The sequence below is a fragment of the Pituophis catenifer genome, unplaced genomic scaffold, assembly GCF_029215685.1.
Source record: "Pituophis catenifer annectens isolate HBS135680 unplaced genomic scaffold, rPitCat1.0.hap2 SCAF_4, whole genome shotgun sequence".
Taxonomy (NCBI): Eukaryota; Metazoa; Chordata; class Lepidosauria; order Squamata; family Colubridae; genus Pituophis; species Pituophis catenifer.
In genome coordinates this window covers 41,531,995-41,547,983 of record NW_027256884.1, presented here as the reverse complement: position 1 = coordinate 41,547,983, position 15,989 = coordinate 41,531,995, and the positions used below count along the sequence as shown (strand labels likewise).

Below are 15,989 nucleotides of genomic sequence, written 5' to 3'. Positions count from 1 at the left end.
TTATACCCTCAGAGGCATCAGCTTAATACCCAATTCTGGCCTCCTAGTTTCGGTTTGTGTATTCCTTGTTGCCCTCCAAAGGAATAGAAGCCTTCCAATTAGCATTATCTCTTCCTTGAGCATTCCTTTGTTCTCCCAATTGCTCATTTGGCCCTCTGTGTTGCAGGGAACAGATCAAAGGTGTAAGTTAGGGCTAAAGTGTAAATTATCTCCGGGATGATGTCTGCAGTTCCAACTGAGATAGGTACCATGCTCTTAGATGGCACCAGAAAAACAGGAAGAAGATTGATATGGGTTCAGATCAAATGACAGGAACATATGTTTGACAAATATCAGATACATTACAGATGCCTAATAACAGAATATGTTTGTTACAGGAGATACAAATATAACGGCATAATATATATGATACAAATACTAAGGCATATTTGTGTTACAGATATAAAGGTACAATATATGTGTGTTATACAAATACAAAGGCTATATATATATTACAGGAACCTAATGGTTACAGAATAACAAGTTTCTACTAATTCTAGTATACCAGTATATCGTATTATAGTATTATTTATTATATCCTTATTACTGTTTCCCTTCAGGTTAGTCAGTGAAAAGAGCCGTGTCTACGCTTTTGCTTAAGAGTGAAGTTTTCTCTCGGTCTCTTAATTAACTCTAAACTTCCTACCTAGAGTTTAAATCCTTGGCAAATTTGCTCAGATTCTGAAGCGAGTGCTGGTTTTCTTCCGGGAAGGAGCGGGCTTTGAACATGGGGATTGCTGAGCCTCTGGTGGGGCTCTTATTTCTGTCTAAAAGGTGGGCTTTATTCCAAGCTTCCTCAGATCGTGACAACTGGTGATTCTTTCTGTGTACACATCTCTTTTTACTCTTTTGTTTCAATAGGCAGCTTTTAACATAATAATCTCTTGCTGCAAAAGTTTACCCAATTGTTTCGTAACGTGCTGGATTAGCGACAGAAAAAAACATTCCCTGAATTCCTTTCGTCTCTCTTTCCTTCTTTCTCTCTTCTAATCTAAAAAAGCTCTCACTGGAAATTCACTAACACAAAATCTCTTGTTTCCAACATTTTAAATAGTTGGGGGTTTTTTTATTAATAAAAAGTTTTGTAACTCTTAGTTTAAAATGGCTGCTGATTCTACTTGAAAAAACAAACAAAAACAAGTATCTGGAAAGGATTAAATACGATTATTTTTCCCAGCCCCCTGCTTTTATTTGCAGCCCCGGTATATGTAGCAATAAAGAAGTTTTGAGCATTTCCCCCCCCCACTCTCCCAAGTTCATCTACACGATTTTTTCCTAGTCAGGCTTTGGATAAAAAGACCTAAAGGAAAAATAAAATGAGGCGGAGAATGAAAGAAAGAAAACATCAAATGAGGGCCCAGATTGTTAGGAGCAATACGCTGACTGTAAACCACTTAGAGAGGGCTGTAAAGCACTATGAAGTGATATATAAGTCTATGGACGATTGCTACTGCTATCAGTCTAACCAAATAAAGAAATATCAGGGAGACAAAATTAGTTAGATTGAACAAATATATGCACCTTGCTTGTTTAACAGAGGTTCATGTTACTAAAAGGCTATTGTAAAAGTGTTACAGTTTGATTAATTTGAATTTGATTAATTAATTTGTATAATTTGTATAATTTGATTCCAAATATGGACATCTTACTGTATATGCAAAATATTTCAAAGAGATATATGTTTTTTTTAACAAAATCTTATCTGCAAATGGGAGGATCCATATTTTTCATCTGTTATTGAATCTTGAAACTCTCTAGGATGTTTGTGTGTGTCTACTTTACATCTTTTTACGAATATTATTTGCTTTCTTTAATTTTGATTTCAGAATCTACTTGATGACCCTGTTGGCTTTTCTTATATTGCTTCATACCTGTAGAATGGACGCAGCTCTTGATTCTAAGCCAAATATTATTCTGATGCTGGCTGATGATCTTGGAATTGGAGATATAGGCTGTTATGGTAACATTACTATCAAGTAAAGTATCCACAGATTACTTTTATATTGCTTTAAAGCTGGTTAAGCAGTTTGGCAATGTGCTTTATTGTAAGATGCCCGTGAGTACAGTGGCCATATACATTTCACAAATAAGTAAACACATGCATATAACTTTGGTGAATCTATCCAGATGTTTCATTTAACTTCATTTGATTTACTTAAACTACTGCATTAAGTCTTATTTATGTCTATCACTAAGCATTATGCTTAAATAGCTACATGTATGATTATTTAATCTGCTACATATTGCCTTGGTGTACCCCAGCTGTCACACTTTAAGTTTTGTTATGCATAGCGCCACAGAACCTACAGATTTCCCAAATTTCCCTATTTAAATATGTTTGATTTCAATTTCCATAATTGTAAATGAGAACATGGGAATTATGGAATCCAGAGAGCAGCAAGATAGGGAACATGGCTTCAACCTTCTCAACCTATGCATTTATTTCTACTTTATATTTTGTTTTGCTGAAATTAATCCTTTTTCATAGTTTAGGATTTTTATGAATAATTTTCAGAAAATAATGTAAAGTAATTACCGTAAATTTCAGCCAATTTAAAGATTTCAAGTAGATGTCTATTTTTATACAATATGCTAGTTTATACACGTTAATCTCTGACTCATAGAGCCAGCCTGATTTTGAGATACTAAGCCATTATATGCTTATATATCACATGGAGTCAAAAACAATACTGTGGTTTAGCAAGACATGCAACCCAGTCTTTTAAATCTCCCTTGAAACATTGTCTTTAAGAAATGTAAGAAAAACATGAGTTGTTTTTAATCTGTATTTTTAGTACAGAAATCAAACAAAACAGTTTCAGGCCCTTTTTATGTGCTCCTGCCAAAAAACTTCCTTGAATGGTGGGAGCTAAAAGCAATGTAAGGCAGAGTCATCAAAGTGGAAAATCATTTTTCCATTCTTTTTTTGCAGTTTTTCTCCTTCATTGTCCTTGATATGCTGATGTAATTTGCCTTAATTCCTTTAAAAAAAAACATACTCTGGATCTTTCCAACCAACTGCCTTTCCCAGTACATTTTTCCACAGCTTTTAGAACCGTGGATGGTGATTCAGCTGGATGCTGCCATGTGGAGAATTTTCCAATGGCAGCACACTTCTTCCGCCATAGACTTTGTACTCCATAAATATAGCACGCTAAATACATGCTATATCTTACAGACTCTTCCTTCCCAAAGGATATACATTCGATGCATAGATAGCAGAAGTATAGATATTTTGAGTAGCAATCAGTGAACACAACCACACATAGACACAACTTCCAACCTAGCAGACTCTTCAGCTAGAGCATCTCTATATGTTGTTGGAAGTACAAACATACCAGACAAATCACTTTGGCTATTGCTAAATTGTTTTACATTTTTCAGTTCTTTTTCTATGACTAGTTCCTTTTTATCTACCTACTTATATTAACTTTTTATATTTTTATTGTAGGACCCCTAACATTGACCAATTAGCTAAGGAAGGCGTGAAATTTACTCAGCATATTGCAACAGCCTCAGTTTGTACCCCAAGTAGAGCGGCTTTTCTGACTGGCAGATACCCCATCAGATCAGGTAGAGGGTTTTTTTGATCATAGAGTTGGATGAATGAAATCACATAAACCACACGTGATATAAAGGATTTAAGGAATGGGACTACCATAACATAACAACAACAACCTAGCAAAACAACTGGGAAAGAGGAAATGTATTTGATGCCACCAAAACTAAGATAACAGAACTGTGGTGGCACAGTGGTTAGAATGCAGTATTGCAGGCTAATTCTGGTGACTGCCAGGGGTTCAATTCCGACCAGCTCAAAACTGATTTCAGCCTTCCAGCCTTCCAAGGTCAGCAAAATGAGGACTCAGATTATTGGGGGCAATGTGATGATTCTATAAACTGTTTGAGAGGGCTGTAAAGTACTGTGAAGTGGTATATAAGTCTTAAGTGCTATTGCTATAAATATTGGGAACACCCACAAGGAAGAACATCCTGTAATGTTCATTAATGTCCTTGTAATATAGTACAGTTTTTGCATGTTTTAGTTCTGTGACATGTATTCCTTTGACCGTCTTTTACATGCTCCTTGGGGATGCTGATCTTCAATTCTCAATTATTGTTAAGGTCAAATGTACATTAGTTCAAGCAACAGACCACCACCAATTGCAAATGATAAAAGACAATCCATGGCCATTCATAGTCTAGGATTCACAGTGCCATAGTCTACCACTATGCTACATATTAAATATGTATATTACATATGGGAGCGAACCGGCCACCAATAGCCTCCCACCGGCCGGTTCGCTCCCACAGAGACGGCCTCCTCAGGGTGCTATCGGCCAGACAATGCCGGCTGACAACCCCCAGGAGGAGAGCCTTCTCTGTGGTGGCACCTACCCTATGGAACAATCTACCCCCAGAGATACGAGTGATCTCCGACCTTCGGATTTTTCGTCGGGCCCTAAAAACTCATTTTTTCCAGTTAGCCAGTCTGTCTTGATTTTAGGGTTAGTTTTAAAATTTTAATATTGATTTTAATTGACAAGTTTTAAATTATGGGCCAAATTTATAAATTATTTTAACTTTATTTTTTAACTGTGATGTTTTGTATAGATGTTTTTATCTTGGCTGTTCACCGCCCTGAGTCCGAAAGGAGAAGGGCGGTATAGAAATTTGAATAAATAAATAAAATAAATAAATAAATAAATAAATTTGCAATCATTGGCATTTTTGTAGACATCTGTAGCTCATTAATGGAAAAAAACTAATATAAGGAATGGAAGCTTTACAAAATTAATATCTGCTTTTGTCACTAATCATTTTGATATCAGATGGGCAGTAAATAAATTTCTGCTGTTTTACAGCAGTCAATATATTTTATTTTTCTGGATAGATCGAGGGAGGGGGGAGGAATGTTGAGAGTGGAAATACAGGATCTTTCTCTCATTCTCAGATTCAGCTGACACCTGTCTTGCCCAAATAATTGGATTATGGTGGAAATATGATCGTAATGAATGGGTGCCAGCTAGCTCACACTTCTGATTATTCTTTCTTCTTCTCATTTCTTGTAAAGACATTTAGAGACAGCCTGACGAAAGTTATGAAGGACTTAAGGAAGGACTTGAACAAGTGATTACATAGTCCAGAGATCAAAGCCAAACATGAGACAGAAACTCAAAATAATCTGAGCTTTCCCTTGTTTAGTATAAAATAAAATCAGAATGAAACTTGGACAGCCTTTCAAGATTCCTCTACTGGGGTTTGGATTTAAATATGTCCCTTTTAACTGTGGTGTTAGAAATCAGGCTTTTATCTTCTTGAAGTACTTTTATCTAGCCTTACTTCCAAGAACATCTCCATCAGTGTTCACCAGAAGCAAGCAGGATTATAATTCTCCAACTTCTAAACTAGCCTGGGCATTAGCTTGGGGCTGGTCATTTTGGTTTAGAACTTTGGGAGTCATTATCCTAATTAAACTGAAAGATTCCAGCACAGAGAAGATTGGTCTATTGATTTTGTAGTCTAAGTTTTGTGTTCGATCTGGACACCTGTAATAATTTGCAAATGTTGCAGAATATGTTTTCACCATACAAACTATGACACATCACAGATATAAAGCAAAAACCAATGCAAATATTGTACTTATCCATTTGTCTGATAAATCTGATACAAATTTACTGTTTTACTGTTTTACTTTAATACCTTCCTGAAGTCAATAAAGTGTCATGAAAACATTAAACATTTCCCTTTTATTTTGAAGGGCAAATCATCTCTCATGTTTTCCCATCTTGGTGTACTTTGAGCTGGTGCTTATTACTTAGTATAATATATGCAAAGGATCCTGAGTAAACAGGGAGTTACATGACTACATTCACTCAATCAATTTGTAGAATTGGATATATTTCCAATTAGGAAATGACAATACCGTTTGTTACAGATTACAGGTAAAATAAACTTGTCTTTGCAGGCATGGTTTCAAGAAATGCCTATCGAGCTTTGCAGTGGAATGCTGGTTCAGGAGGACTTCCGGTCAATGAGACAACTTTTGCCAAGATGCTACAACAGCAAGGCTATGCCACAGGCCTTATAGGTTTGTAAAAAGTTATTATAAAGTCTCTATATGAGTGTTTCTCCATCAGTCGATCTCATCAGTGCTGTCTGAGGAATTCTGTAAGTTGAAATCCACACGTATTAAAGTTGATGAGAATGAGAAACAGTGAGAAACAAATCTATTATTGAAGATTTGGGTTAAATTAATAAAATTAATTAATTTTAAAATAAATAAAATAAAATAAATAAAATAAAATAAATAAAATAAAATAAATACTAAACCTTAGAAGCAGAATTTGTGCATCAAATGAACCATTACTATATCAGGAAGTGTAAATATTTCTTCACCTTTTCTTTCTTTTTCTTTCTTTTTTTTTTTGTCATTCTCACCTACAAAATATAGACATCTTAGATCAAATATATTGGGTTTGGTCCAATAGCATTCTTTTTTCGGATAATAGAAATTTTTCTGAATTCTCTTTACTCTGGATGTTCTGACACCTAATTTTAGATGTATTTTGAAATGATATAACAGCATGAGGAAGCATTGTTTTATTTGTTTCTTAGGCCTAAAAATATAAAGACATAAATGCAAAGTGAGTTCTGGCTGTTGTACTAACTGCTTCTAGATCACGGATGTCAAACTCGATTGCGACACATGACGTCACATGACATATCATGACATTTTTTGTCTTTACGGAGCCGGGGTAGGCATGGCCTACACGTGATGCATCCGGCCCACTGACCCCCAGTTTGACCCCTGTTCTAGATATAGTTGCTGCTGTTCATTAAGAGTTCTATTTCCCTATTGTCAGTATGTATGTTATGGGGTTTGAGAATTAATAATATCCACACGAGATTGGCAAACTTTTTATGCAAGAAGGAAAAGGTAGTCACATGGGATTGTGATACTTTCAAGTAGGATTGCTGTATTGTTACAAGATTTACTAATCTAATTGATTAGATTAGATTAATTAATCTAATAATTTTATATTGCTAGTTCATGTATGATATGCCATATGCTAAATAATAACAAGATTTGGGGAAAATAATGATTTTCTTTTGGGCAATACCTTGGTAAGCCTCTTGGAAGTGCTATTGTGCTGATTTTTTATTTGTAAACTGGTACAGTGATTAGACGACAATATTTTTCCTCATCAGCAAGCATTTTAATTAAAGTAGAATGAGATGATATCAGCTAAAATTACTGATATGGGTTATAATAACAAAATCTTTCAAGTCTCATTGTGCTGTACCTCAACCATCTGCTTATACTCTAATGAATTAAGGAGGTTGACTGCCTGGGTCATTTCCAAATATTATCTCATTTCTCGAGTTTGTTTGTTTTTGCCTAGCTAACGATTCTTGAATATTTATGTCAAGGCCAACCTTTTTGCTCTCTACAAATAATAGGATGTACATAGCCATATTTAAATAAGAACATAGAAAAAACTGCTAGATAAGATTAATGGTCTTTCTGGTTCCCACCAAGGTCAACAAGACATTGCTGGGTAAACCACAAGGTAGATAAAAGCTTAATAGCTTCCCAACCCTCTTATTTATCTATGTTAGGATAAGGCAAAATATACATAGTTTCCTCAGCCTGCACCAGAGTAATACATTAACAACTGGCCATAAGCCTGGAGGCAAAACAGTGTCAAGTTTCACATGTATGGCTATGAGCATTGTGAGCATTAACGTGGATAAATTCTACAATTTACTCACTCATGTAGGCATGGTCATGATTCAACAAAAAGAGAGGAAAAAAAGAGACAGGGACACCAAGAGGTAGTTTCTTATACATTTCAAAAAAGTTCTTATTAGATGTTAAAAATAGATGTGTATGGATGGTATACCATCCATACCATATACAATCCAAATAAATTGATTAATGCACAAATCTGCAAGGATAATTTATATATTTTCTTCTGGTGGCATAGTAATATGAGATATTTTGTAAGAAACTTCACTGAATGCTAACATAATTCTGGGAAATTAAAAAAAAGCTGCCTGGTAATTGATTTATGTTTGGAACTAAACCTAAAATCATCAGATTTAGCATTACCTAAATATAATATTTATCATAGAACAACTTGAAATATATAATATCTTCTCAAGTCTTATCTGTTTTGACCTTATATTCTTTAATCTCCATAAAAAGGAGTGTATCCTTTAGAAGTGGACACTGCAAGAATTCACTCTCAGTTGTATCATGGAACAAGATCATCAAGTTTCCCCTGATAATTTCCAATACAAATATACTTTCTTTGTAGGAAGGTAACATAGTAGGTTTAAATTATTGTTAAAGAATAGTAGAGAAACAATGTAGTGAGACCATTCTTCAAGAGCAGTTTCTGTCTTTTTAAATTTAGATTTAAATGGAGATGGGGAATATTTTTTGGAGTACTGTATTTACTGAGTACTGAGATTATCCCAAAGAATAATTCAGACTAAGTAATACTTTCCCTTTTGATTTTCAGGGAAATGGCATCAAGGTGTAAACTGTGATACTATCGATGATTATTGCCACCATCCTTTGAATCATGGCTTTGATTATTTTTATGGCATGCCCTTCACACTTTTCAACAATTGTCAGGATAACAAACCTCCACAACTGGATAGAGCCTTTCAAGCTAAACTATGGTTCTATACTCAAGTCATTACTTTTGCAGTACTCACATTTCTTATTGGAAAAATTACTGGGTTGGTGTCCATTCCTTGGAAAATGGTCATCTTCCTTGCTTTGTTTAATTTCCTGTTTTTTGCTTCATGGTACTCCTGCTATGGCTTTGTGAAATACTGGAACTGTATCTTGATGCGCAACTATAACATCACTGAACAACCTATGAAACTGGGAAGAACAACTTTTATTTTACTAAATGAAGCACTTTCTTTTATTCAAAGGTAATAAATAGATCTATCTAAATATCAAATGCCAAAAGTACAGGTAGTTCTCTACTTACCATGGTTCATTTAATGATAGTTCAAAGTTACAACAGAACTGAAAAAAGTGACTTAATGAGTGTTTTTCACACAACCGTTGCAGCATCCCCATCATCATGTGATCAAAATTCAGATGCTTGGCAGCTAGTTCTTATGATGGTTGCAATGTCCTGGGATCATGTGATCCCCTTTTGTGGCCTTCTGACAAGCGAATTTGATGGGGATGCCAGATTCACTTAACAATCATGTTACTAATTTAGCAATTGCAGTGATTCATTTAACAACGGTGGCAGGAAAGGTTGTAAAATGGGGCAAAACTCACTTAACTATGTCACTTAGCAAGATAAATTTTGGGCGCAATTGTTGTAAGTCAAGGACTACCTGTATTGAAATTTGCTAAATGGAACCTAAATATGATCCTTTTATTTGTTTTAGCAAGAAACACAAGCCCTTTCTCCTGTTTGTTTCATTTCTGCATGTCCATACACCTCTGTTTACAACTGAAAAATTTGTGGGAAAGAGCAAACATGGAATGTATGGAGACTATGTAGAAGAATTGGACTGGTTAGTAGGTAAGTTGCTTCTGTTATAGAAGCATTCTATAATTCTCTACCATTCTCAAGAAGGATTAAAATATGATTAATCTATGATTATATAATTGTCTACTCTTCATTTCCTGTTTTGAACAGCAATATTGTCTAGAATTCTTAATTATTTCTAACCAGTTAGAAGAAAACAGAAACAATTTGAAGTATTTGGGAATTGGGAATGTTATTTTATATATTTGATTTTTAAGATGTAGTTGTGTGTGTTATGATGTCCTATCTCAATCCTTCAGTGTGTTACTTTTCTAATGAAATAGGGAGTTGTCTTAGGGTTGTAGGCAGGATAGAAAGTTTCCTTAATGGTACCACATACAAGACTTAGACTTAGACTAGAATAACTTTATTGTCATTTGAATGTACACTGATTGGCATACATTAAAATGAAATTTTGTTGCATACAGCTCTCAAAGGGTCACCACCTCCAATATACACTACATAAACATGACAAAATAAATAAATAAATGCAAAATTATGCATATATCCACATATGTGACACAGAGAAACAACAGTCTAGTTTGGATGTATACATATACATGGTGGGAAAAACGAAGGCGAATGCTGCTATTGCGATACGGATATGGCTCATCTGTTCTGCTGTGCACATCTAATGAATAACCAACCAACACACATACTCTGTGTATATTGTATGTAGCCTGAATTTAGTCTAAGAGACATCTTCGAAATATGTAGCCAAAATTTCTGCAATGTTTTACTGAGGTTAAATGAACTGTGAACTTCCTCAAGCTGGATCTCCATTTGCATCTAAGCAGGGCACAAACTTGACAGGCTAAATTGCTTAATTAAGGAGCAATTGCTCCTGTAATTTTATTAAAGTATTGGCCCACCCACATCTTCATTATAACACTATCCAACACAACCTTGAGGGATATAAAATTTTATTAGGCTTTGTCACTCATGACCTTAGAGAAGAGTTGAGTGATTAGGAACACTTTCAAAGTGGACTGTCAGACTTCATGCAAACCTAGCAATGTATCTCCAACTAGGAACTCAGTAGCTCTCTGCAGATTATATTCCAGCTGGTGGGGCCCAGGAAGAGAGTCTTCTCTGGCGTTGTCCCTGCCCTTTGGAATATTCTCCCTCATACACAGAGATCAGGCGAGCCCCCACTCTCCTGGCCTTCCAGAAAGATTTGAAAACATGATTTTGCTGTTTTATTTGGGGTTTACAGAGGAGCACAAAGCCCCAGGGCCCCTGAATGACCCCTCACTTTAATTAACTTTTAACATATATGCATTTTTAAAATTTTATATATACAGCATTTCATTCCTAGACTTTTTATACCCATATTTTAGAATCAATAGATTTCTGACTGTTAGATTCCCATTCTTGAAGATTGACATCTGTTTGCCATCTTGAAGGCTTACTAGCATGGTTGTGTTGTTAGAAGGCAGTTTCACACAGGGGAGAATTTTCTGATTGCAGGATAATTTCTCTTTGCATTGACTATCACCTGTGTTGTATCAAAGTGATCTAAGGGTCCTGTTGTTCAGGAGCAGCATTTGATAGATCTTGTTAGCTTCAGAAAAAGGAAAGGGTTTCATGAATTCACAAATAAGGTTTGGGATCTAAGTTAGGGATGGCAAATTCACAGGATTGTTTTGAGGAAACAATGTCTTTGTAAAGGGAAGTATGGTGAGCACCATGAATAATTAAAATATTACTTTTGTTATTCTTTGAATTCATCTTTATAATTCTGTATAAGGTGGATCTTTCTCTCTCTCTCCCCCCCCCCCACCCCTCCACATGCAGGTCAGATTCTTAATGCTATTGACAAGGAAGGCTTGCGAAATAGCACCTTTGTCTATTTTGCTTCAGACCATGGAGGCCACCTAGAAGGTCAAGATGGAACAATACAGGTTGGGGGTTGGAACGGCATCTATAAAGGTGAATAAGGCAGTAAGATTGTCTGTCTGCCTAAGCAGAATTTTGGAGGTTATTCTTCTTCTGCCTATATTCCAGGATCAGTACATAAGCATACCCAGTGATGTTGAAGTGCACATTTATTTTTTCATTGATAGCCTCTGTAGATCGATATCTCAAGAAATAAATGGTAGGGTGAATTATATATGTGAACAATACCTGCTGACTTGCAGCACAATAGATATTATAAGCATGAATGTTTAAAATATAGGAATAAAAAGTGATTCAGATTATAACTAAAAGGGATGAAGCTGAGCTTTCCAAATTATTTTATTCAAAATTATTAAAATAGAAAATAAAAAAGTTAAAAAATATTTATTCTTTTGTATTTTCTATTTTAATCTTGTTGACTAAAGTAAAAAATTTGAAAGTATACTAATTTGTTTCCATTGATTTTCAGACGCTTCAGTTCATGAGAGCTGTGAATGTTTAAGTTGCCATATTAATCATTTACAAAAGTTTCAATTTCATTCTTTCAATCTGTGGCTATTAGTAATCTTTGTAATGTTTGAAGAAATTTGGACAGGCTGATTCTTTTCAAGCACTTGTTCCAACGCTTTATCTTCAAAATGAGATCAAACGTTAGTCTCTGTAAATATATATAATATAACATTATAAGCCAGTTTAGCATACCTGTCTGTTTCTGCTAATATCTGCAATTATCTTGTGTCCATAACACAGGGGGCAAAGGCATGGGAGGCTGGGAAGGAGGTATCCGTGTTCCGGGCATAGTTCGATGGCCAGGAATGTTGCCGGCAAATATTGTTCTTGATGAACCAACAAGCCTCATGGATATTTTTCCCACAGTGATTCATTTGGCTGGAAAAGATGTGCCCCAAGACAGGTATAGAATCTGAATTCTTACTGTACCTATATTTAAATTATTCATAAGTGATTCAACAGAGATCCAATAGTTTCTCTATTAAAATATACAACAGTATCTTGTTTCTTCTATCCTTTTTTTGAAATCAGTATGTATTAATCAGCAATTCCCAGATATCATTCCTAAAGTACTCCTTTAAAGAAATTGCTCTTTGCAATTTATTGAAATTGCTTAACATAATCTCCAGTATATCTAATACATCATCTAGGATTATGAGTATTACATGGACTGTGATTGTATATGTGCTGAAAGCATTTTCTGCAATTTCTTTATAATACTGGTGATGCTGTAAAGCTGTTTGGTTTTTTTGTTTGTTTGTTTGTTTGTTTGTTTGTTTGTTTGTTTGTTTTTTTGTATCCATATCATTTTGTCATCTTTGGAAATGTTTAATTCTTTATATATTTTAATTAATCTTTTGTTTCCCTGCTGAACACTGAAACACAGTTTTGTCTACTGCATAATACATTTAAAGCAATATTTCTCAACCTTAGGAACTTTAAAATATGTTGACTTCAATTCCCAGAAATCTCTAACCAGAAAGCTGTCTGGAGAATTCTGGAAGTTGAATTCCATGTATTTTGAAGTTGCCAAGATTTAGAAACACTAATTTATAGTATTGTTTAAGTGGCAATCAGTATGAAAATTATACTTTTCTCTAAAAATTCTTTGCATTTTTAGAAATATTCTATTCAGTTTATTTTTTAAAATATTGTTTTTTAATATATTTTTTAAAAATATAAGATATATATGGTCCACCCAGCAAATATGTATATTAACAACATGCAGAAAAAAATATCTTTCAGCATGTTATTAACATAGATTTGATTGTATCAGCCTGAATATAGGATCTAATTTACTTACTTTTAGTTGACTACTATTTCCTGTATCACTGTAGAATAATTGATGGAAGAAATCTTCTACCTTTATTGCAACAAAAAATCAAACACTCGGAACATGAATTCCTGTTTCATTACTGTGGAAGTTATTTACATGCAGTGCGGTGGCATCAAAAAGACAGTGAGTGAAAAGAGTTCTCCTGCATTTGAAAATATCCCTTCAAAATTACATACACACATATCACCAGTGAATTATTTATTTAGTCACTAATGCAGCAATAACCATAAAAGACCATAAGTATCTACAATTACTATACTAAATTTGGGAAGAGGGTGGGGTGAATGCAATCAGAATTGTGGGTAAAATAAGAACACTGGGAAATAGGAGGGAACAAATACACTGGTAATTATTTATCCTGTAAAGTAATACCTAAGGCTAATGCGTAAATAACTTAATACTACTTTGTACATGGTTTTGTACATGATCAAAACCAATGTGAAATAATTATTTTGTAGATAGGTTCAGACTTCTTTGACTATAATTTGCTGAAGAAGCCATCATTTATACATGACAGTGACAGTCTTCATACAAGAGACAAACCATGTTGAGGCTTAATACAAAATATAAATCACATTTGTATCCTGGTTAAAGAGCTTTTGCATTGGGTATACACAGTATGAGCAGGGATGAACATTTTTTGGTGCTGCCAAGAATTTTTTGTTTGATTTCCAAAATGAAAATAAATCTATATATTATTCATATCCCATCTTTGTAAATATTTTGATATTGTTTGTTTTATGTTTTGTTTCTACCAGGTGGTGCTTTATGGAAGGCTCATTATGTGACACCAATATTTTCCACTGAAGATGCAGGCGGTTGTTATGGAAAAGGACTCTGTCCATGTTCTGGAGAAGGTGTCATCCATCACGTTCCTCCTTTGCTCTTTGATCTCTCAAGAGATCCATCAGAAGCCATGCCTTTATCAGAGACTACTGAACCACTCTTTCAGGAAATTCTTAAGAAAATAGATGAAGCTGTGGACAAGCATCGCAGAACTCTTACTCCTGTCCCACAACAGCTCTCTTACTACAACATCATTTGGAAACCATGGCTCCAGCCATGCTGTGGGACATTTCCATTCTGTTGGTGTGACAAGGAAGATGCTAACATCCATTCAAATTAATATAGACTACACAAAAATTATATTAAATGAAAATTAACTTTAAAACTGAGAAATTCAATTAACATTATGAACTTCTTCAATTTGATAATTTTTTTTCAATTAAGATTGCTTGTTTGTGGCTTCCGGTTTGGTTTCCGTCGCTGCCAGACAGTCTTTCGGGACCGCCAGCCTCGTTGCCCGTAAGAGCCGTCTCTACAGCTGAGAGATGGCTCGAAAAACTCCGTCTCCTTGAGGAGATGTGAGAGAGAGCCGGCGAGAACAGGTAGAGCCCTCTGCGAACTCCCCAGAGTTTTGTTTTTTTTTACTCTTGGGGAGGAAGCAGAATGTGGCTCCCTATCCAGCTCGCCGCTGCTCCGGGCTTCGGGGGAACTCTGCGCTTCGCAGAGCCAGGCGATAGGACCAACCCAATCAACGAAAACTAACAGATTGTCTGAACAAACAGGATGAAACCCGGATCTGGGACTCTAAATTGCAAGTATTTCTAACAACCCTATGAGTGATTTTAAAAGCGAAGAAAGAAAGTTTAAAATGGCGACTGGCTGAGGCTTGAGAAGAAAGCTGAAAGCAAAAGTCCTTCCGTTTGAATAGTTTAATACATTACAAAGTATCTGAAACAATAGCGCTGGCTAGAACTGAAGAGAAAAATTCCTATTTCATGCTACTTCCTTCTTAGAGACTTGATATTGATATTGTTTGGAGAGAAGTCTTTTTCTTTAAAAAGAGTTTGTGTGGCAGGATGGCGTTAAAACTGACAAAGCCAGACAACCAAGCTGGGGGGGGGGGCTCCCCCATGTACAAATCACATGAACAAGTTTTGAGCTTGCAGATGCAGAAGAATGGCTTTAAAGACCTAAAGGAATTTGTTTTGGAGGAGATGGCAAGACATGATGAGATTGTGAACCAGAATCTTGAAAAATTCAGACAGGAAATTAAAGAGTTGGTACAACAAAAGTATGATAACTTGAAACGATATATTGTAACAGCTTTGAAAAGCTTTCCAGAAATAATTATAAAGATGGATAAAGATATCAACTTAGAAATAGAGTCTAAAATGAAGGAAGCTGATTATAAGATTCATAATCTGGATAATAAAATACAAAGAATTGAAAATGATTTGATAAATATTCAAGAAAATAGCTCAGAAGTAAAGTCTAAAATGAAGCTGATCACAAGACTTACAATGCAGATAATATAAAACAAAGGATTGAAAATGAAGTCACAATGATGCAATACAGATCCATGGAATTTGCGGTCAGAATGAGGGGAATACAGGAAAATAACAGAGATGACTTGAGAAAGGTGTCTGCTGAAGTTCTGGCTGTGATTTTAAAGGTTAGTCCTGAAGAGGTATCCTGTAAGATTGATAAGGCCTACAGAGTAAATTCTTGGGTGGCAAAGCAAAGGCAATTGCCTAGAGATGTGGTGATTTACTTTACTGATAAAGGAATAAGAAATGATATTGTGCAAAAGTCTTTTAACTCCACTCTAGAAATGAATGGAAGCAAGA

General features: G+C 35.1%; 1 protein-coding gene across 1 annotated transcript; it reads left to right on the top strand.

Annotated features, from left to right (window-relative positions):
* The first annotated feature begins 766 nt into the window (after positions 1 to 766).
* Positions 767 to 14,650, top strand: LOC139316170 (arylsulfatase D-like). The gene is made up of 10 exons (XM_070942728.1): positions 767 to 813; positions 1,866 to 2,015; positions 3,491 to 3,612; positions 6,008 to 6,130; positions 8,571 to 8,994; positions 9,469 to 9,605; positions 11,409 to 11,543; positions 12,261 to 12,423; positions 13,358 to 13,479; positions 14,115 to 14,650. The coding sequence occupies exons 1-10, from the start codon at positions 767 to 769 to the stop codon at positions 14,480 to 14,482; spliced, it is 1,791 nt and encodes a 596-aa protein (XP_070798829.1). The 3' UTR covers positions 14,483 to 14,650.
* Positions 14,651 to 15,989: the final 1,339 nt, after the last annotated feature.

Bases quoted from the DNA above. Each gene is read 5' to 3' on its own strand.
- LOC139316170 (XM_070942728.1), top strand. From the start codon at position 767: ATGGGGATTGCTGAGCCTCTGGTGGGGCTCTTATTTCTGTCTAAAAG. The intron at 814-1,865 runs GTGGGCTTTATT...TTTTGATTTCAG, and splicing joins CTCTTATTTCTGTCTAAAAG to AATCTACTTGATGACCCTGT. The intron at 12,424-13,357 runs GTATAGAATCTG...GTATCACTGTAG, and splicing joins AAAGATGTGCCCCAAGACAG to AATAATTGATGGAAGAAATC.